This window comes from Odontesthes bonariensis, chromosome 9 (genome assembly GCF_027942865.1).
Source record: "Odontesthes bonariensis isolate fOdoBon6 chromosome 9, fOdoBon6.hap1, whole genome shotgun sequence".
Lineage (NCBI taxonomy): Eukaryota > Metazoa > Chordata > Actinopteri > Atheriniformes > Atherinopsidae > Odontesthes > Odontesthes bonariensis.
In genome coordinates, this window is record NC_134514.1 from 26,322,752 (window position 1) to 26,345,723 (window position 22,972).

A 22,972-nucleotide genomic window follows, 5' to 3' on the forward strand; every position below is an offset into this window, starting at 1 on the left:
ATTGTATTGTATTACAGGTTTGTTTTACCTAACTGGTCACGCCACAGATCTGTGATGCAGGTTTCCGTTAAGAGTTTGTAGTACTAACATATAACTAGCCTCTATTTCGTCAGATCACTGCCTTGTTTTTTTTAAGTTGTGTATTGGGACAAAACATCTGCTGACCCGGCTTCTCATAAAGCAAGAGATTATTCCTCGAAATTCAAGTGCTAATGTTTGTCTTTATGGCGCCAAAATGAAAACATATCTCATAGCGTCTTTCTTTGAATTTCTTTACCCATTTTTATCGTCAGTTGTCATGAATTCACCAGTACTTCTCCAAATGACACCAGCAAAAAAACACTCGCACTATCTACGTGAAGCTTGACATTTGAAACATTTCTTTATCCAACATCTGCCACTTGAGTTTACTTCACTGCATCTTTACGCCAAAGTGTTAGCATTTATTCTAAGAAAGACCAACGTCACCTCGATTAAACCCTGATATCAGATAAAACTGAAAATAAATGGCCGTGTCAGTCTCAACGATTTCACAGCGAAAACAGACCCTGCATAAAATCTTCCTCTGGCTGATGGTGGGGAAACAGTCCTGGCTTGTTTTTAGGCCTTTAAGTCAGCTGAGTTGGCTGACCTTTTGCTCTGTGCAGCACACACGGAACCACTTCGCTGTGTTACGTGTCATGAGTTGGTCCGTTTCTGTTTGTGTCTCGCTTCATTTTTTTTTCACTCAGGTGCTATTTTTGTCACTTGCTCTTTTCACTGACACAATAAAAATGTGCATTACTTTCTTCTGTTTAAAGGCTCTCTGTCAGAGGGAGTGGGGGTGGGGTCACACAGAAAATCCATAATCACATGGAGGCGGTGGGGGAAACGGAGCTTTGGGAAGAAAAAAAGCAGAGTTAGCAAAAGTCAAACTGGAGAAAAGCCTCCTATCTTTTTTTTTCTTGTTAATTCTTCTGCCTCACTCCCCTTATATCCATCTCAGTCTCCAGGTTCCCATGGCAGTGTCGTATTTGCATGAGCACCTGACCCATGGCAACTCTCTGGGCTGTGGGGGTTTTATCGGCAAGCCAAGCCAGATGCCCTCTCACTAGGTAGCCAGCTTCATACTGCATCATCCCACACAAGCTGTCCACTGGGCTCCTCACACAGACACTGCAGAGCCACACTGTGTGTCTTTATTTATTCGATTTGACTTTTTTTTTTTTTTTGACAATGTTGTGGAAAAAGAAATACCTCAGGTGTTTTCATTAGATTGCGGTGTACCTGACATCGTCAGGTCAGTGACTCTGGGGAGAAATCTCACAACAAGCAATGGCTTTTCTGCTTTCTTTGTGGCTTGTGGCACATCCAACATAATGAAAGGGTTCCAGCTCCCAGTCCCTGAGGTGCATCTCTCAACAGCATACAAGTGTTAACCAAATCTGCTTTTCTCTTTAACATTTCTTTGTGCTTCTTTTTGTTCAAACTCCTACGAATCCTGGAAAGAAAACATCACTCTTGGAGGATGGTCATTTCGCTGTTTTTATTTTATAGAAGGTGGGAAACGAAGTTCCAGATATGACACAAAACTGTTTTGCTTCACAACATTCTGGCTTTGCAAAACATACCTAAAAGCAATTAGATACAATTGTGGTTATTAATGGCTTTTTTTTTAAAGTGGAAAAATAAATTTGGAATCACTCAATCACGGGGGAACAAATGATGACCGGCTCTTTGTTGCATCTCCTCTGGCTTTTGTGACAACTTCACAGCTTTTTCATAGAGCAGTTGGTTGATGAGTTGGCAAAATGGAGCCTTTTTTTTTTTTTTTTTTTACAAATTTCAATTCAACCTGGAGAGACTCACACGGAGAGATAGGGAGACAATTGCAAGGTTTATTGTCAATATTTCTTTGGCACTCGGGCCCCGGCGGAGGACATGCAAGCTGAACCGCTGTGAGCTTGCAAAAACTGAGCCGGGGCCGAGCTGGTGAGGGACTGGCTGCAAGGTGTGGAAGGAGCCTGTGAGAAGGGTTGCCCACCCTCCAAAAAAGAAGAGAGCCCGCCTGGGCTGCCTGAGGAGAGAGAACGGGAGAGTGATCCCGCCTGGGCTGCGGTAGACTGAGCCTGCCTGGGCTGCCTGAGGAGAGAAAGAACGAGAGAGTGAGCCCGCCTGGGCCGCGGCAGATTGAGCCCGCCTGGGCTGCCTGCGGATAGAGAGAAAGGGAGAGTGACCCCGCCTGGGCTGCCTGAGGAGAGAGAGAACGTGAGAGTGAGCCCGCCTGGGCTCCCTGCGGAGAGAGATAAAGGGAGAGTGAGGTGGAGGTCAAAGAGATAGTGAACAAAACCAAGTCGTTGGGCATCAGATCTAGTGACGGGTTGAAGATGCCCTGAGATGTGAACTCGCCTACCCTAAGGAGCCCGTAGAAGGCCAAGAGAACGCTTGACAGGAGTGCTTTAAGGTACGAAGAAAAGGGGATGACCTCTGGGTTAAAAGAAGGCTCTTAAGAAAAGTGATGGATTTTCTGCCATTGAGCTGGGGAGGAGAGTGCTTAGCCATGCCCTTCAGGAGGGGCTTAATGGTATGGTTAGAGAACAGACTTGGGGATGAGCCCAGATGATAGAGTTTTGCATGGAAGTTAAAGCCAGCTAGGAGGGATCGAATATAAAGGAGCTTGAAACGTCGCTGGTCAAAGCTATGCAGGAGAGTCTAAATAAACTATTAAATGTAAAACCTGTTTTCTTCCTTTACGAAAGGGGAAAATTCAAGCAAAGGTTAGCAACCCTGCAACCATTGACGTGGATGCAAAACACGAGCCGCTGAAAGACAAAGTAGAGCCAGCAGATCAGCTGCTACACGAAAGCACCCATTTACTTATTCAAGTATTAACAGCTCCAAGTGGCTAAAATCTTTTAAAAACAATATTTCATTGATCCGGGACGAAAGTAGCTTTGTGAGGTGGGCCCAGACATAATGAGAAATGACTGCTGTCACACTGCCTTGGGAGTGGCTGATTGAGAATACGGTGGCGTCGGTTTAAAAACAACTAATAACAAAATCTATCATGCGGCACGATACTCTGCATATGTCCCGCAGATCAGTGTGGCCTTGTGCAAGAGGCAGAAGCGTCACAACATTCGAGCAGCTGCCAGCAGTAAAGATTAAAGCCCTGTCTAACGGGGCAGCAGCAGGGCGTGAGGCAGTGCCAAGGAGCATAGCCGAGCATAGCCGAGCAGAGCACTGCAGAGCAGGGCAGGGCAGGGCACTGCAGAGCACACAGCGCATAACCGGGCACAGCAGAGCAGGGCACGGGAGAACAGAGCAGAGCCGGCTACAGCAGGGCACTGCAGAGCTGGGCACACAGCGCAGAACCGGGCACAGCAGAGCAGAACCGGGCACAGCAGGGCACGGGAGAACAGAGCCGGGCACAGCAGAGCACAGCAGGGCAGGGCACAGCAGAGCATAGCAGGGCTCAGCAGAGCAGAGCACAGGGCTCAGCAGAGCAGAGAACAGCAGGGTACAGCAGGGCAGAGCATAGCATAGCAGGGTACAGCAAAGCACGGCAAAGCACGGGACAGCACAGCAGGGTACAGCAGAGCACAGCAGAGCAGAGCATAGCAGAGCACTTGAGACCAAAGCAGAGCAGAGCACAGCAGAGCGGGATACAGCAGAGCAGGGCAGGTATGTGAGCCCAGTCACTCGCTGTGATGGCTACTGCTGTGGTGATATCCAGCTGTAATATTTTATTACTGTTTAAGGTAATAACAACATATCCTCCAATTGTAAAGTTCTGCCTTCCAGACAGCAAGAGAAAAATACACCTGCATTTCTCACTTAATACATACACGACTGTTTTCACATCAGAGTCAACATCATTGTCAGTTCCATTGTTATCGATATTCCGGTCATCTTTTCTCTTCCTGGTCTGATTTAGTCAATATCATTACAAGTTAATACTCTATCATAGTTGAGCTGCAACACTTATGAAACATGGTGTCACCAACATCTTTACATGCTGATCATGTGTTAACAACGCCTTACCCAACAGTTTGGTCAGTTCTTGGCTGCAACATCATTTTGTTTGACTAAGAAATAAATGGTCCTTGTTAGCAAGACATCATGTTTTGTGATCATTCAAAGAGGCACCACTGAGCTGCTGTGATGGTGGTAACAGAGCTGAACTTTGACTTAAGTGCAAACATCTGTTGATTATACTGCTACGCCCAACGTAGGGCTCGAACCCACGACCCTGAGATGCTCTACCGACTGAGCTAGCCGGGCTGTTACCTGTACGGTGATCAGCTGGGGGAGCGGAGGGGGCCGGCTTAACGGAATGGAGGGACAGAGGGCGCTACTGTGGCCAACAGCCTAGCATGAGATCATGGGGAAGCAAACAGGGAGACCAGGTGAGGCATGTTAAAACAACGGAGACCCCGCATCTTACCTGTGATGAGCCGGGGCGAGCTTCGGCAAGGGAAAACGCACCCTGGAGAAGTTGAGAAGCCTGTTGATTCGGCTGCTCCGAAGAAGTCGGAGGGGGGGCTGTGCGGCTAGCTGGGGCTGCGCGGCGGGCAGGGGGTGTGTGGAGAGAGCTGCGATGCAGGGCTCCAGAGTGCGACTAATTTGGTCGCATATGCGACCTATTTTCTCAATGGTGCGCCTAAAAAAATCTCAGGGTGCACCGGTGCAACCACCCGTTCGAGGAAAAAAAAAAAAGTCTATGCGACTCTGAAAGTCTCCCTGTGGTTCAACAACAGACACACATTAGACCCATATCGTGGTCTAAACCAATCAGAGATAGTGAAGGGCAGGACCCCGCTCTGATTGGCCCGTGTACGTTTGAACACGTGCTTGCTGTAGTCAGACAGAGAGGTGATGAACCACGGCTCGTCAGATAAACAGTGGATGTAGCCGTGGGTAATAAGATGAAAAGAACGATTGACAACTTTTAGGTTAAGTTAAGGCCTGATTCATCCGAAAATAACCACAACTAATGCTCTGACACGGAGGCATCAACCTCCCACGTTATGTCATGCCCTGCTCCGGAGCTAGCATCAGATAATGAGCTAGCATCCGGAGCTAACATCAGATAATGAGCCACATACGATCGACTCAGAGACAGGACCAACTGAAATTAAAAGGGATAAAGTGTATACATTTCTAAGAGAGTGGCTTGACCAGTTTACCTGCCAAAGATGCAGTAAAGCCGATAATATAATGCACTCAGTGCCGTAACCAGTATTGAGGACACACAGGTCATGACCTCGGTATTTTCCCCATTTTTTTTTTTAATTTTTTAATTTATTTTTTTTATTCAGAGAAATGTCAAATTAATATAAGATGAAAATCGTTCTGACTTTGATTGGTGGAAAGATCAGCATGCGTTCTCATTTGTTTTTCTGAAAATAAAGTCCACATAATCCCTTTATCATCACCTTATATTTTAAAACTGAGCGGAAAAACGCAACCCGACTTTTTTTTTTTTTTACGCCACCCGACATTGGAAACATGTTTATCATATTACACAGCTTCGACGCGAAAGTCAGCTATGGAAGCAAGATGAAGAAATCTACTAAACAAACTAAACTCAGCTTTGGAAAGCCAACTGGCCAGGGGAAAAGAAAGGGAGAAGGAGGTGAGTTCATTTCGCCAATCGCCAGTGAGAATGAGTGACTGTTCATAATGTTCATATGCGTTCAAAGCGTGGCTAAGAATAGGAGGATGCTAGATCATTGTCCTCAGCATTTCAAGCAACAGTCACAAAGTCCCTTGGTTAGGATTTAGTTTTCCGGTCGGCACAAACACACTGCCCACAAATCTCTCTCTCAATTCGATTTTCCAAAAAAAAAAGTAGCGACCTGTAATGAAATTATTGGGAATCGTGACACGGCTTGGGCTGTTAAGCTAACTTTTTTTTTTTTAATCAGGGCTTGACAGTTTTGTGCCAACTGTAGCTAGTGGTCATTCAGCCTCACTAGCTACAGTTTTGTTCAGTGCTAAATGGCTTCCTACATGTAAATAAAGCAGACTAATAGAAACTGGGTCAGAAACTTATATTTTTCATTTTACTTAAAACAATTGATGATGCACACGGGGCAAAATAACAGATGAAATACCCCGTGTACTCTCTCATATGACACAATCTTGAGGTTAGTTGTGCTGCTCATGGTGCATTATGAAGCCAAGTTTTACCAGCATTTACTAGTTATCAGGCCCAGCATAATACCTCTGTCTTCTCTGTGTTGAGTGAATGGATTGAATTGAGACTATACATCTAAAAAACAGCCAACATCTTGTGGTCTGTTTGGCACATTCTACGATGTTAATTTAGTGGGTGGATTCAACCAGTTACTTAGGTAAAATGATTGCATTTTTCCAAATGAACCATTTGGATTTTATTGCAAATGGTGTCTAAAATTTTGCACATCGGTTAGACCAATAACCCAACTCATTCATTTGACCTTTTAGTGGGTCATGCACATGCATGGTGATGATGGTGACAATAGTAATAATAATAATAATGTAATATTAATAATAACAATAATATTAATGGTAATTCTGATATTTTAAAACAGATGACACAGGAGAGGATGAGAATGAGGGAGTTGAAGAGAGAGAGTCAGTAGAGGAAGAAAGGGGAAGAACTGAGTCTCACTCACTCACTCACTCAAATACTCTACTTTTGTGATCACATTGTTATAATAAACTTGTTCACCTACATATTCACCTCCTTGATGGACTTGTGATTTACCTCTGTTTATTCACATTTCCAAACTGTATTTTAAAAAGTCACCATATTAGGATGTTTTTTTTGTCAAATAAGATTTATCGCAATATTTGACCTCGGTATTTGAAAAATCCTGGTTACGGCCCTGAATGCACTGCATTTACTGTAAAGTGTGGCAATAGTGCATTTGTGATACATTTCAATTCTAATACATTTCGAATTGAAACGCTGAAAAAGCACAACGCATCTATGAAACACATCAGCGGCAGGCAGCAGCTGAAAGCACCTGATCGTTCAGGAATGCGTCATTGTGTACGGCCGTATCTTGAGGAGAGGAAGACTGATATATATATTTAACCCAACTACAGGAGTTGGCCAGCCGAGGGGGATGTGACTGCAATGGAGGATAGTCCATAAGACATTGAGCCATGAGATGTTCAGTTTGAAGCCCTTAAAACACTTGCTATTTTAATTTAGATTTTCTTTTTATTTAATTTATCTTGAGATGTTTTAAGTTTAAATTTCAGGTCAGTGAAGGACTTTAAGCACCAACAATTTTTCAGTAAGTTTCAGTAAGTAGTTAGTAAGTTCGTAGAATTGTACTTCAAATAAAGAACTTTATTTTGACCACATTGCTAGTTAATAGACATACATGGACAGCGATTGTAAAATAAATAAAGTGAACCTGTAAAACTGCAGTGTTAAATGCAATGCGTTTGAAAATTTGGGTGCACCTAACTTTTGTGCTGGTGCACCTAAGAAAAAAAGTTAGGCGCACCAGTGCAACCAGTGCAAAAAGTTAGTCTGGAGCCCTGCGATGGATTGTTGCAATATATCCATGGAGGAGATGAGAGCTGCCGTGAGCTGCTTGGCGTCCAGGGGAGGCAGAGCTGAAGACCGATCGGGAAGCGAGGGGGGGGCGGGGGCAGAAGGGGCGGAATAATCCGAGCGGCTCGCGGCTGAGGTGGGCCCCGAAGCTGGAGCGGAGGAACCGCAGGGCGGGGACGGCCTCGGCTTCGCTTAGCCGGAGATCGCTTCTTGGACCTACCAGCTGTGGATGGGGAAGGAGTGGATGAATCGCCGGTTTGGAGAAGCTCTGCCAAAGAAGCGAGCTGATCGGAGCCGAGGCCATCGGCTGGGCGGATGCTCTTGGACCGGAGAACAGATGCTGAAGAGCCGGCAGCAGAGAGAGGAGCGAGCCGGGCGCTCCGACGAAAGGGAGCGGGTAAAGCAGGTTTGGAAATGCCAGAATGACGGCTCGGAGGCCTCTGAGCGGCGTCAGAATCCGAGTCAGACATGATAATCCTGTGGGGTTGACCAACAAGCGAGAGCTAATGCATGCAGCTTGCCGATGAACCGGTAAAGCCCCAGGCAGGAGCGCCTTAAATGTGGATCTGGATGGTTGATGAGCGATTGCCAACCCCTGGTGAGTCTGCCATGTTGAATTTGCGGCTAGCCTTCATTTCAAAATGAGATTCCTACTGTTTGCTGGCCATGTGGTTGTGTTGATTTCTTCCCTATAAAAAAGTTTGAACTCTCTTTGCTCTGTTGCATGGTTTTCTAAGTGCACCTGTTTATTTCCTGCACAGGTAACGATGTGCAACCTCCCAACAAGAATGACCGTGGAAGTTTTCTCTATTTCTTAGGTCATCTTTGTATGTTTCACTGGACCAGCACCAAGACCACTGAACATCAATTTCATCCAACCACTGTCAGTCCGTTACTCTTCTTTTCTTTTTTCTTTTTCTTTATAATATGTGTGTTTGGGTTTAAGCCGCCCTGGGTGTAAATCCCATTTCCTTCAGCTGGTTTCTTACAGTTTGGTCACGAAACACTGGCTTCTGGCCTCATAAGGTGACAAGCTGTCGGGTTCCTCTGAGTTCTTGCTGGGATCATGTCACTTCATATCTGACCGTGCTGTGGATGGTCCAGGTTTTACACACAGCCGACTCAACCAGCGTGTTTTGCCACACTTTGGGTTGAATTACCTTCACGAAGGAGTTTTAGAATCCTTTCCATTGTTTCCACAGACGGCTCTGGGACCACGTTTCCTGTGAATCAGCAGGTGCAGCCGCACAATTAAGCCCTGCAAGGCTTTCTTTTCACTGCACTCATGTGTACATTTGCACGTGTGCATATAATATCTGTTGCAGAAATGCAAATCATGGTGCAATTTCTTATTTTTATCTGCTCGATTTGCAAAGAGATGAATTACAATAGATTACAACAACTTGGTATATTCATTTCTTTTGATTTTTGCAGTTGTGTTTCACAGTCAGAATGTTCTGGTATTGAATAATAAAAAAAATAACAAAAATTTGGATTTATTTTCTTTCACAAAAGAAAACAGCTGAACAAACTTCCTCCGAGAGTTAGCGATTCAATCTTTTGGTTGCCAGCGGCTGTATAATGTGAAATCAAAAGTTGTGTTAGCCTGAGCAGAATTCGCCGGGGATTTTCACACATACCGACGAGTAGAGAGCAACTTCTTTAAAGTCAGATATTGTGCGGGCAAAATGAGAACGCTGTGCGCAGAGCAGATGGTGTTGTGAGATGGACGTGCTGCAATAACGATCACACTATCACTGCTTCTGCCGACATGAGACCAGGCTCGCACACTGCACAGCAATTCATTATAGATACTGTCCTTTTCTATGAAATTGCTGCAGTGCATTGTGAAACCTTCCCCCCTGCATTCAGGGTCCCCATATGCTCTCCACGAGAGTTCAAAGCCATACATTTTAAATCAGTCGTATGCCGCTGGACTCTTTAGATCAACATAAGTTACATAAATGTGGTGTTGGACTCGGTACAGCGCAGTGTAATCAGTGACAGCGTCAAGGCTTTCATTCCCACAGGAGCTACCCGGGGTAAAAACATATCAGCCTATGAACTCACTCAGCCGGAAGATGCTTCGGTGGTAGAGCCCTGGCATTTTGGAGCATGGGGGGCTTCGGGTTTCAAAGGTGAGCCTATAGTACGATAGGTTCCCCAGAAAAGTCTGACCTGATTTGCAGCTGTCACATGAGCCAGCCTGCAGATTCGCACAAACCTCGTTCAATTGCGTAACTGTGTGAGGGAAGTTAGAACAGCCCGCTGAGCATGACGTGACAGGGCTCCACCAACTCTTCCCCCCCCCCCCCCCCCCCCCCCCCCATTGTTTTTGGGAAAACAAATGTATATTAACAGTCCAAATAATTTCATCTCATGACCAAACCCATGTGCACGTACTGTGCATGTGTGCAGTGACGCGCATAATAACAAACACAAACCATCCCAGACGGCTCTGGGACCACGTTTCCTGTGAATCAGCAGGGGCAGCAACACATTCAAGCCCTGCAAGGCTTTCTTTTCACTGGACTCATTTGTACATTTGCACGTGTGCATATAATATCTGTTGCAGAAATGCAAAGAGGAGCGGCAGACAAAGAATCCACACGCAATGCACGGGGTGACTCTCAGATCTGAAGTGATCAGCTTTGAATGGGCTGTCCGATTCCGTTGCAGGAAGATCGGTAAACACCTAGAGAAGTGAATAAGGGGGGGTAGATGTAGCCTTTACTGTGCTACAAACAGGAATAACCTCCTTATAAGCACACACATTTAGATTTAGACGACGCAGCATGGGCCGGACAACATTAGTCAGGCAGCGTAGTAAAAACATCCCGAGTGAAGTCATGTGGTGGTTCCAATTCATCGCTCCCTTGTAGTCCGACCTTGAAGAGAATACATATTCCTTTTTTTTTTTTTTCAAAAGATACAACACTGCACTCCAGTGTGACGAGATTTTAGCTCAACAGTAGGCAACCACAATCTCAGAAATGTGCCATCAAAAAGTAAGCAGTCACTATTCATACCATCAACATCTGTCCTGTCGGTTAGTCACTCACTCAGCAATTTCCTGGGCCTCCAGATGTTCATATTTCAAGCGCGCACATAACATTTTTTAAATTTTTTTTTTTTTTTTTTTTTTTTTTTTTTTACCCAGTTATTACCACCCCAGGCACTTAAAGAGGGTCTGCTGCATGACTGCACCATGTGCAGTGCAGCACACTCCAGCACCTGCTGTTTATTGAGCGTGAGCGAGGGTTGTCACTGCCATCTAGTGGTAAGAAGTGATATAAGAAATAAATGTCAAACACAAGAGAAGCTCGGTGCTGTCAATTCCAAAAAGACGAGCCTGTTAAATCACATGAATACATTTAAAAGAACAATAAGTTGGCCGACAGTCAAATGAGCTCCTTTTTTGATCACCTTTTAATTAAAAATGTAATTCATTCTGTACATACAAAAATATCCAGTGGTAACATTTGTATTCGAAGAAATCAGTTACAATTAAATAAATTAAATGACCTCATCTACACCCAGAATCAATGTACCATAATCAAAATGTGGTAAATCTGTGTCAATTTGTAAGCAGCTCACTTTAACTATAAGCATTGAATGTGAATCCCCATTGACTCTACCACACCTTATTTTTGTGGTCAGAAGAAGAAAAAAAAAACACATCTGACTCGGGAAAAATCAATCTTTAACCATGCACAGTGTATAAGAAAATAACAAAAACCCAGGCTTATTAACGTTACTGCCCACAGATACACATGAAATCTATGGACTAATGATCCCCTTCTCTGAGCTGCAGATACCTGCAGTGTTGCCGCAACAAAGCCAGGAACAATCCAAAATCAAGGGAAACCAAAGCGGGTTCTCTCACAAACAGAGAAGTGAGTCATCACCTCAGTGCTCGTGAATTAGCTTTGGAAGTTGTCATTCAAAAACTGCAAGTCATAGAAGTTATTCAAAATGCTGAGCCCCAGTGCTGGTATAAAACCTTTCCAAAGCATTTTAAATCTCTTCTCGCATGTTTCAGCTTAACACTCCTCACTGCTGCCTCTGTGACACTCAAGTCATCACATAAGGATTTAAAGCACGGGCTTAAGAGTCCCGTATCCCAATGCAGAAGGCACATTAACATCTGCTTTGGGTCCGAAGACCCAAACAAAGTACAAATGTAATTTGGTAATCAGTTGTGGTGGTTATCATTCTTCCTTTGCCAGACGGTGGGGGTGATTGGGGGTGTATCATAAGTGCGGGTGCAGGTACAGAATGGCTCCCGAATCCTCCAGTCTCCTTAAGGCTTCAGCTTCGTGTTTGAGGTCATGGTAAGAATTCTGCAACAGAGGAAGGAAGACGCACCAATTTTTTTTTTAGTTTTTTTTTTTAACCGATGCATGTCAAAGGATGCACATTTGAAAGATGCGACTGCTACCCACCCTCATAGATTTCATAGTCTCGTATCCATAATAATGGATGGGCTGCTGCGGGTTCTTTGAATTAGGGTATCCAAATCCGGCGATGTGAACCACGTCACAGTAGTTGAGCGCAACAAAGACAGCCAGGATACCCGTGGTAGGATGCACAGGATTCTGTGACAAAACAGAGGATAATGACGTTCCCTGGCAATAGGACACACTTTCCTGCTTACATGCGGGCTTTAAAACTGCTGGTAGTAACACTGAAAGAGATACCCAGGCATCCTGCATACACCCCCAAAAAAATGGGTTGGTCAGTGAAATAAATTGAAGCGCTAAAATGCGCACATACATATCCTGTGCATTTCTACATGAAAGAGGTAATAAACATGTAAAAAAGCTGAATTTGTTTCTCAGTCTCCTCAAGCAAGCATTAATACCATGATTTGGGTGACCACTAGATGGCAGCAGAAGGAAAAAGAAAAAAGATGCCACACTGCCACTTCATCAGCACGTCTTTCCGTATGCCCAATTCTGTCTCACAGTCTTGCTTCACAAGTAAAACAGTTGGTTTTTTGTTCAACCACTTTTCTTTGTTCCATCAGATTTGAGGTGTTACAGGATAAGCAGCTTACTGCATTAGTCAGCAATAATCTTCGTATCAAGCATAAGCTGGAAAAAAAAAAAAAAAAAAAAAAAAAAAAAGGTAAGACGGAACAACGTGTAATTAGTTGGTTTTTAGCTCAACTGCTGGGTTCCTATTGGATAAACAGCCATATGGGTGGATGCTACCGAGCTTGTTAAAGAGCCAAAAGCTGGTCCACAAAAAACTAGGACGCTGGTTAAAATCATGGATTCTCAAAGTGAGGCTCTAAACAGCACGCGCAACTGCAAATTACAATCACCCTTTTCTTGCTTTTCCGAGATGTTCCTTCTTTTTTCCAAATGGTTTAGAATAGAATCCTTTCCATTCGAGCAAGGGCGTAAGTTTGGATAACTATTCAATATTATATTTAAATGCACTATATAAAGAAAATGTTATATTAGAATATTATCGAAAATATTGGTAGGGACAATTCTGTCTTTTCCCAAACTTTTGTTGTGACTTGTCCCTATGATCCCGATGCAAACTTACACCCTTGCATTGAAAGTACTTAGAAAGCCAGGCTACTCAAAGGCATAAAGGGAAATGAGGGCTGAGGGCTACTGCCGCAGGCTATTTTTATCACCGTATTCAACAACTGTGCCAAACGACTTCCCCCAAACAAGCGTCTGTCAGGCTATGAGTGACAACCTGCAGAAAGCTGCTAGTAGCATGCCAGGTGGCGGTACCTTGTGAAAAAGTCCTCAATCACATGCCCACTCCCTAAACTGGTACTTGGTCAAAATAAAGTTGTTGTTTTTTTAAAGCTGCAGTCTGCAACTCTTTTTCAAGCATAATGCCTGGAACTGTCCGGGGATTCTGAAAGTAGTACATTAAATACCCCAATACAAAAAAAAATGAGTTCTCTAGGTCCCCTATATGTCCCGCTAGGTCCCTCCAAAGCCAGCAGGTTTGTTTACAAAATTGCAGACCGGACCGGTAAAAGGTAACCAATCAGGTTACGAGCTGGGCTCTGCTGCCTGTCAATCACCGATTGTGCACGCGCGATACAAGGTAGGCTCGTCCCCACGCTTATTTATCTAGACTATTGAACTTCATTATGGGCTTGTCTACTTACTGTGTCTTCCATGATCGCAAATGACAGGTGAGTTGATGAATGAGGAGTCGTGTAAGCGCATCTGGCGTGCACGTCTACGTGCACGAGTTCTCATGTGTTTTGATGGGGCGGGACAGGAAGTTGAATAACTTTTTATTTTTCGGTTAAAAAATAAGCATTTCTTGCATTTTGCGACTACGGAGGTCACCGTTTTCAACTTCAAGCGTTCTGATAGATCATGTAAACTCTTAAAATGCCAAAAAGTAGGACTTTACGTATGACAACAACAAATCCTGCAGACTGCAGCTTTAAAGACCCGAGATGGAGGCAATATTTCCCAAGCAGTAGGAAGGGCCAAAGAGAAGATCACCACACTGGCTCAGTAGATAAATCTCACCGAAAGGAAGTTCTTATCTGCGTTGAGTCAACTGCTCAACCACCAATCCGGTATCTGAACACCAAAATGACCCAACTTCCTGCAAGTACCCACAGATAAATGAACCAACAATCTCAACTCTTTCTTTCGGTAGATATTGTGGGAATGTTCTTTGCGTTTTACTATCGAGACTAAATCCCCATCATGTCTTGCTCATTCTCCCCCTTGCTGCTACTTGCAGCATTCCAAAGGTCTTGGTTACTTGACTGAAAGATTACTGTGGCTTTAATCCCAGAGACTGGAGCACTTTGACTCAAGGCTCCCCTGTAGAAAAGCACACTTCATGCCAATGACGGGTAACAACTTCATACTTTTCAAAGTGAGAAATGTTTTACCAGCGTGCCGTATTCTGATGGCACATGTGCTTATCAGCCGTTTAAAGCAGACATTTAAGGCAAAGTTGAGAGAAGATGTTACGTCCACTACTTGTTGAAAGGTTGTTTTCTTGTGGGAGTTGAGTTTATTAAGTGTTCATATGTTTGACTTAAACCTTGTGGGGTCAGCCAGCTTTGTTGGGACCATAATAACTGGACCCTCCATGTTCAGAGGGCAGTTTGAGAATTATAACTAGGTTTCAGGATTAGGCTTAAAAAGGAGGTCAGAAATAGGGTGAGAGCGTTTAACTGTGAATAGTTAGGATTAGGGTTAAAAGATGGGCTATGTATGAAGTCGGTGGTCAGTCAAATGTGCGGCTGAGTTGAGCCACGGTTCCAGGTTCAGCTTGCGCCGTCCTTGTGCCAGCACATGCATAAAGAGCGGAATCGGGTCATTTACAGAAGTTGGTCCCGTTTTTGCAAAAAGATGCTATAAGGTGGAACTTTGATGCACGAGCAGCGCCCCTACGTCCATTTGAGTCTAGTTTATCGTGCACAGGCGGGGACAAATCTGCAACTCCAATAACTCTGTGCCTTTGTCCTGCTTTCCGAGCCTTTTTGTCCAATTCTGGGTGGCCGAGCAGGTTCACATGCATTCTAAAAGTCTGCTTTTGGTTGAATTTTTGTGGTCTCACGTAAGCGTGTCTTGTCTCATGCAGAGGACAAAGAGAGCCCCTTTCTGCTTTATCTCAAATGTTTTGAGATTTGTTGACAATCTTTTGACGGCTTGGTAGGGATTAATGACTGCGTGTGTGAAGAAAAAAAAAAAAAAAAGGACATTCGGGTTCTATGCGAAAAAAAGGGGAATTTGGGGGGGAAATACAATCATTTCTCTTCTTTTTCTCTTCAATTTCTTTGTGTTTTTTTCACCACACAAAAAGCGCAGCTTCCCTCACGTCTTAAGATATACATTACAAGCTCAAATCTGCTGTGTGTTTGTCGCTGTCAGTGGAAGTGCTAGGAGCTCCTCACGCTTGGGCTGGCAGTGTCATACTGAAGCAGTGCATTCAGTGTCGTGTCGTGTTGTATATTTCTTACTGGAACGGTAAAAGTTAAAAATAGAGGCAGAACATTATGTTGCCCAGCTTATGTCTTCGGCTTGTTTACAGAACAACAAGGAACAAATGTGAGATTTAATGAGAGGAGAAATGTTTGTTGTTTTGTCCCAAGTTGGCTCCTTCTGTGCACTGAGACTTCCCAGTGCTGTTTGCCACTTTCCATATGCCTCTGTCAATGATTATCCATGTTCACAGAAGCAAGACGGAGAATCAATTCCACATGAGATGGAGGTAGAAGAAACTTTCTCCATCCTTTTCCACAATAAAGCTCCGTTTCTAATCAATCCTTTCATATCTTTTTGCTCTTCAGCTTGCCACGTTATGACCGAGTTCCCCCTGCAAGAGCTCCCGCAAAGACCTTTCTTTAGTCCCGTGTCTCGCCGTTGCACAAACGTGCGTACCTACGTGTTTTCAGGGGCCTGCTTCCAAAGTTTTCTATCCCTTAAGATTACGGTGATGTTTACCAAAATCAAAGGTTCTCCGGTTGATATTTCAGATATGACAGAAATGATTACTTAAACTGTAATGCCATCTTGTTAATTTCCAGACAGTCACAACCTTTCACCGACTGGCAGATTTACTGCAGACTTACTGCCAGACAAAAATTTTCCCATAAATAATGCTAAGCTAAGCTAACTTGTTTTGGGACAAACATTCTGTAAATAAGCACAAGAGGTTTGAATGCATGCCTACTAAAATGTATCAAATCATTCTCCATGTAGGTTTCTGACCACTAGTGGCTGCTTCGGCACATTTTGCCCGTCCACCCAACAGTAATTTACTGCTTCTAGTTTCACAACAGATGTGAGTATTGTGCAAAGTCCTTCTTCAATCTTCCTTTCAACTCCATCACTGCGGTTAAAGCTCAGTACTTTCCTCCACCCACTCATGCTCACGGCACCGTGAAAACCACCGTGAGATTCACATTTGGGTCCCTAGGGATCCCACACCTGCGGAATTATCACTTTCATTGGAGGGTTATCACTAGGGCTCGGCGAGTTAACTCGTTATTATTGCGTTAACTCGTTAATTATTAACGCCAATAAATATTTTGTCGCGCATTAACACAGGTTTTATTTATTTCAATATATATATATTTTTTTTAATTTAAAATAATTCTTTGGGGGCTTTTGTGCCTTTAATGGATAGGAAAGTTCAGAGAGACAGGAAGCAGGGACTACAGAGGGGGGGAACGACACTCAGCACAGGGCCGTCCGATGCAGGACTCAAACCGGGGCCAGCTGCAGCAAGGACTATGGGGCGCCTGCTCAACCCACTACGCCACAAACCACCCTTGTTTTATTTTTATTTTTTTATTATTGTACAAGTCTGTTGCTCACAGGCTTTTATTTTGTAAAAGTCTGTTGCTGTCTGCTGCTGAACTGGAAAAGAAAGTAATTGGCGGATCCACCAAACATGGAGAAGGGTACGGAACTTTTACTCTGCCATTTTCATTTTAAAGTTCTTCCAGACGGCGGAGTCGACAGAACCAAAATCATCTGTAAACACTGCCAAGTGGAATTGTCTTAGTAGTTCCAGTCTAAAATATCACTTAAAGGCTAGACACACAATTGATACCAGCAAGTCATTCAAGGAAACAGACAGTGTAGCGAGGCTTCTACATAAAAATGACATAAAAATGCTGATGTTAAAAGTGTCTTTGCACAATAAATGTTATGGCACTTTTAGTTATGTTATGACATAACTAAATTGCCATTTAGTTATGCCATAACTGTTATGGCAGCACATTTAGCAGCACATTTAGAATAAAACTAAATGCTAAAAGCTATAGACTACTTTTGAATTAATTTTGGGATTTTGCGTACAAATGCGATTAATCGTGATTAATCAGGGAAATCATGTGATTAATTAGATTAAAAATTGCAATCGTTGCCCAGCCCTAGTTATCACAGGAAATCCTTTCCTGCATCATCAATAGTTTGGAGGTGAGCCTGTGGATCCTTGGTGAGAGGAGGTAAGAGGGGGCTGCAAACTGTCACCGCTGCCTCCAGACCCCAGAGGTGCTCAACACAGACGTAAAACAGGGGCGAGCAGAGCACTGTTAGGAACGCCCTTTTTCACAAATCAGCAAAAAGGAGGCATCCCTTTTCACTCGCTGCTTTTTTTTCTGCTTTGGTAGTTCACACATTTCTTACGAAGGTGACTTGTGCTTACACACGAAAAACCAGCACTGTGGAATCGGGTCGTTCACGTCAGCGTGATCAGTTAGAGCGGCGTGTGAGCTCTCTCTTGCACACATAACTTCAGCTATGGAGGTTCGAGTGAAGAAAATGCACGGTGGAGCGTTTGCGCTTTACGACTGCATGTGTTGCGGGGCTCCTTGTTTTACTGGCAGGGTTATTAGCGGAGGAAGAGTGAGGTATGTGTCAACAGCAGGCCTCCTACCGTTAGGATCCCTGCTTGCACTCGGCAGATGAGAAACGCCCAACGTTCATGGACAGAAAAAAGGAAAGGAGCGCGGGAGGAAAAAAGACGAATGACTAGAAAGAATGTAGATGTTGACAAAAAACCAGTATGATCGAGGAAAAACAGTTCGGTTTCAGATGTTTTGATGCTGCATAACTTCCCTCTCACCCAGACCTTTTCATACAGATGGCGCTGAGCTCCTGTCGGGAGAGCCTGCCGATTGCCTGTAAGGTCACTGCCTTCCCGCTGCTAACTCCTCTCATGCATCAGCCAGTTGTGTTTGTGCCGCAGTCCAAAAGAGTAACACCCCCCTTCGCTCTTAGACAAAAAGGGGACTCCGGAGAGGGGGAACAAGCAGAACCAAAACAAAACTTGGCCCGGGCCAACGTCGGGGACCATCCCCACCAAACACACAACAACAAGCCGCACTTGGCAGATGGGACGCAATGGGCCAATGAAGATTTCCTTCCACGCTAGCAGGATGATATCCAAGTCAAAACCCAGTTTCATAATCTTTCATATAAAAAAAATAAAAATGTCATGCATCATGCTTTGCTGTTGGACAACCGCATCTCTCCCAGAGCAATTCCTGGGTTCTGTTTTCACTTCTGTTTGTTGTGCTTGGATGGTGTTGTTGTGGTCTATTATCGACTTCAATCTTTGCGCTTAGCGAACAGTGAAACAACAAAAAAAAAAGTGGATATTTACCAGAGAAAAACAGCTAAATATCCAGCTTTGCAGAGAGAAGAAGCACGGGGAGGAGACTTTAGTTGAAAAACACAACATCAGCCTGAACATACACAATATTCTGGCCTCTCTTCAACAACTAATTATTTCCCAGCAACTCACAGTGAAACCCAGAAGACACGAGGCTCTTATCTTGTAATGAGACGCCAAAAATGCCGAGCAGAAGCTTATCTTCATCATGTTCTGCAGTAATTGGATCCACAAAATTGCGAATAACCTTCAACCTATCGCCTACTATATTTCAAGAGACGTGCCTCTCCAAATAAACTGTTGTCACAGAGCTCGAGACACATCTGTAGAGGAAGTGTGGCTAATCAGTGGATGCTCTTTCCACCTTTGTTAACATTCTTGTGGGCAGCAGTGAAGGGCATGAGAAGAAAAGTGGGATATGGGAGAGAAAAAAAAAGGAACACACAAAAGAGAGAAGATTCTAGTGGGAAAATTGCTTTTGAGGATGCCAGAAGCACTGAATGGTGCGAGCGCAGGGGCGGCATCCCCACCGCAGTTAGAGGGCAATGGTTTTGAGTCTTGACAATGTCAAAGACTTGACGCCGGCAAAAGCTGTCGTCTCCACACCTGCTGCGTCAAGACTAAGCACAAAGCGAAGGCGATCCCTCACCTGTTTCCCCTTCGGGTGAAGAGGGATCTGGAGCAGTTTCTCTGCAGTCTGGTGCAAAAAGTGTGGGTCCAGCACTCTGATCTTACTGACGTCACCCAACCAGATTTGGGGAGGAGGCTTCCAAAAGCCTTTCCTGACCTTAAATGCACACATAACAGAGGGCGAGATAAAAGCCAGGATGTTATGGATGTGACGGAAACAAAAGGGAGTAAACGATTGCTATTTTTGCTTGGCAGAAGGAGTTCATTTACGCAAACTAAGATGCAGTTGAACCTATGACTTCCTCATGTCTGGAGACCACTAAACCGATGTGCAAATTAGCAGGTAATGACCCTGCGACTATTAGCGGTAGGAGGCCGGAGGTGCCGGGAGCAACAGAGTGAGGGATGTCTGCAATGGAAACTACATTTAAGTGTAAAGAGCCCTGGCATCGCTGAAGTTGAACCCTCTTAGTGTTTGTTGCCGATATGGGATGACTTAAAAGAGCTGGAGAGGAAACTAAACAGAGCGTGTTTATCCTGAGGGAGAGACACAGAAAATGAGACGGAGTGGGTTGTGTGTGTGTGTGTGTGTGTGAGTTTGCGTGTGAGACGGTGCACTCTCACACATATCCTGTACCCTCTTCTCATTATAGAGGATCTCTTTGAGCCAGCGCAGATCTTGCTGTTTGAAAGGCACCAGGACCATGAGTGTGCCCGGCTCGTTGTCCACTCCGGGGTTGTGGGAGGCGGACTCGGGGTAGAAGAACCTCATGGTGGTCTTGTTCCCCACGTCCTCCTCATAGCCTCTTACTGGAGCAGCATTTAGCCTGCGGAGGAAGCACCATTCCATATTCAAGAACACAAACTGTTGCCATGGTGTCATCAAAGCATGCTGTCCTTAGCCTTGATGTGTTCACTACACTTTGCTTCCATTCATTTTTTTTTTTTTTTTCACTGAAGGATTTTTCTTTAAGACCTTTAGCGTGTTATATAAAGAGTCCAAATTATCCTCATTGTCAGGCTTTTCATTTTATTTCAAAGGCTCTATAAGAGTATGTTCACATGTGACAGCAAAGAGTAAAGCAGTTGTCTTTTTTCATTTTTGCTCGTTTCTTTTCTTATTGTGCACAATTCTAGCCTCTATGCAGGTGTAAGGCTGCTAACTTGTGTACCCAAGCTAAATAAATAATTGAATCTAAATCATTTCCGAAATAAATAAATAAAATTTGGTTAAACAACTTTCCTCTTTGGGATTAATAAAGAGTTATACACAATTACTCACTTTACGTACAACAAGGTGAGTAAAGTGAGTAATTGTCAGGTGTTCGTAGATGGCTGAGTGCCTACTGTTTAGCACAGTCAGCTACAGCAGGTTAAAATCTACCTACACCCGAATAATTGCAATTTCTGTCAAATTTGTACAAAATGCATTTTTTGGGGGGGAAAAAGTGTCAGCCCTATAACATACTGACATTAAAAAAAAAGAGGCTATGAGCACTCAAGTGACGGATGTTTCACCATCAAGTCCTTATGTAATTAACTGTAGTTCCTGTTTTACCAACTTAAGAAGTCTAAAAATACCACTGAATATGTCCTTATTCTCCCCTCACATATCAGCTGACTGCAGTTCACAAAAGCCACTGTTTCTTCAGTTTATCTTTGCCCATCACATGACACGGGGAGCTTAGTCAAAGCCAAACTTGTGGAAGATTTTTTGCATCTCGATTGTAGCGGGCTTGCAGGCTACTGCCATTCAGTGTGTGCAAGTACACATATGTCTCTCTACCTCCACATATGCTCGGCTGTCACATGTTATAGAGCTAACAAAAACAAGCCTTAAAGGGATACGCCACCCCCAGGCCAAATTAAGTGTATCCCCGCATTCCCGAGACATAAATAAGTGTGTGGGAGCGTTTTCCTGGCGACCCAGGCATTGTCCGAATCTCACAGCACTGACCACTGCTTGGTTTCGCGTAATACCTCCATGCTAGCGTTGCCAATCGAAATATTTCGCCCAACGTGAATTAATTTACTTGATTTACCTTCTAATTACTGTGTGAGTGGTGTACTTTCACATCGAGTGCAAATGACTGTGTAAATCAAGACGGAAGGCTTGGTTTGCTCATGTCGGTTTGGGAACTAGTTTCCAGTGCGGAAAACACAGCCGACGCACACTCCCCGCTACGTCATTGGGAATCCCCACCCCCACTGTCCCATCTGTGTTCGAAACAGAGGTTGAGCGGAGTAATATTTCGATCGGCGACGCAAGCATGGAGGTTTTACGCGAAACCAAGCAGTGGTCAGTGCTGTGAGATTCGGACAATGCCTGGGTCGCCAGGAAAACGCTCCCACACACTTATTTGTGTCTCGGGAATGCGGGGATACACTTAATTTGGCCTGGGGGTGGCGTATCCCTTTAAAAGAATACTGCAGAATAGTTACCTGGAACTAACGCACAAATTGTTTCAAATTTGCACGTGCATTCAAGGAAAACATTCATTTTTCCGTCTTAACAGATTTTTGAGAGAAGAACTTTGTAAATCCCAGTATAGGCCAGTCCTTCTGCAATCAATGAACACAGTAGCACAAGCTGAGATCTTGTTTGGTAAATTGATCAGTCTGCACTGTGGAAACTTAAATCTCAACAGGCTTTTAAAAAGACTAGCTGGGTTTCTATGATAGAACTACCCTGATGACGTCAAGCTCTCAGGCATGCACTGAATTCTGAACGTCAATAACCTTAGTCTACTTGGCCAGGAAACCATTAGCTTCTAAAAGGAGTAAGGAGAAATGTGAGGGAGGAGGAGGGGGGTGGGGGGTGGTTGGAGGGGGTGACTGGTGTGAGGAGAAAAATGCATTGTGGACGGGCCAAATTCAGGCTGTTTAAAAGAGGCTTATAAAAACTCAGAATGCGTGTGTTCATACCAAAGATGTAAAGTCAGATTTGCAAAATATCTTTGTCCCCGAGTAAACTAAAGGTTTTCTTCTCTCCTTCGAGAGAACTTGATTTGACCCCAAACTTTGCAAACTGCCGAGGATGGCTGTGTCATGATCAGTGTCAATGTCCCACATTTGGATGCCGTCCATTATAAGTCTCCAACAAAGCCAATTTCTGTCCTACTTCCAGTAATCAGGGGGAAGACAAGAAGAAAGCAACAATATCCAGCTGATGCTAACTTTACAGTCTGTACTTACCTGAAACACGACAGTCGTCATGTAGAGGTTATGTGTTTTATTTTTTTGATTCTTTTTCATGTTAATTCCACTGGTATTAGCCTACCCATGTGCAATCCATCAAAAATAGAAAATATAACGAATATCGCAAGCTTTTTGTGAAGTTGTTGACTTCAATGAGTGCAGAAGAGCCTATCGCCATCACTGTAATGCATATTTTAAGAAAATGCCAAAAAAGCCCTGTTGGATGCCCTCCAGAGAAGAGGTACTGGATTAAAAATCCACAAAGGTGGGGTAAAGCTTTATCACGCAAAGGCCAAATATAAACAACATCACAACCCCTGCTGGGCCAAAGCTCATTTAAAATGGGACAAAGTTGAAAACAGTTCTGCGGTTCGAGAAAATCAGACCAAATTCTTTTTGGAAATCATGGAGACCACATCCTCCAAACTGAAGAAGGAAACAGACCGTCTGACGTGTTATCAGTGCGGCTCT

General features: G+C 44.0%; 1 protein-coding gene across 2 annotated transcripts in view; it reads right to left on the reverse strand.

The window, feature by feature from the left end:
• Window positions 1–1,605: 1,605 nt before the first annotated feature.
• The window catches only part of st3gal4 (ST3 beta-galactoside alpha-2,3-sialyltransferase 4), a 46,406-nt gene continuing 25,039 nt past the window's right edge, over window positions 1,606–22,972 (reverse strand). The window contains exons 8-11 of one of the 2 annotated variants that reach the window (XM_075473856.1): window positions 19,941–20,130; window positions 19,323–19,460; window positions 11,983–12,135; window positions 10,929–11,880 (exon numbers count right to left, since the gene is read on the reverse strand). In XM_075473856.1, coding sequence (XP_075329971.1) covers window positions 11,791–11,880; window positions 11,983–12,135; window positions 19,323–19,460; window positions 19,941–20,130 — 571 coding nt within the window. In that variant the 3' untranslated portion in view covers window positions 10,929–11,790. Of the gene's footprint in view, window positions 2,273–10,928; window positions 11,881–11,982; window positions 12,136–19,322; window positions 19,461–19,940; window positions 20,131–22,972 lie in introns of those variants that run through there. The other variant, XM_075473855.1, reaches the window with a different exon arrangement.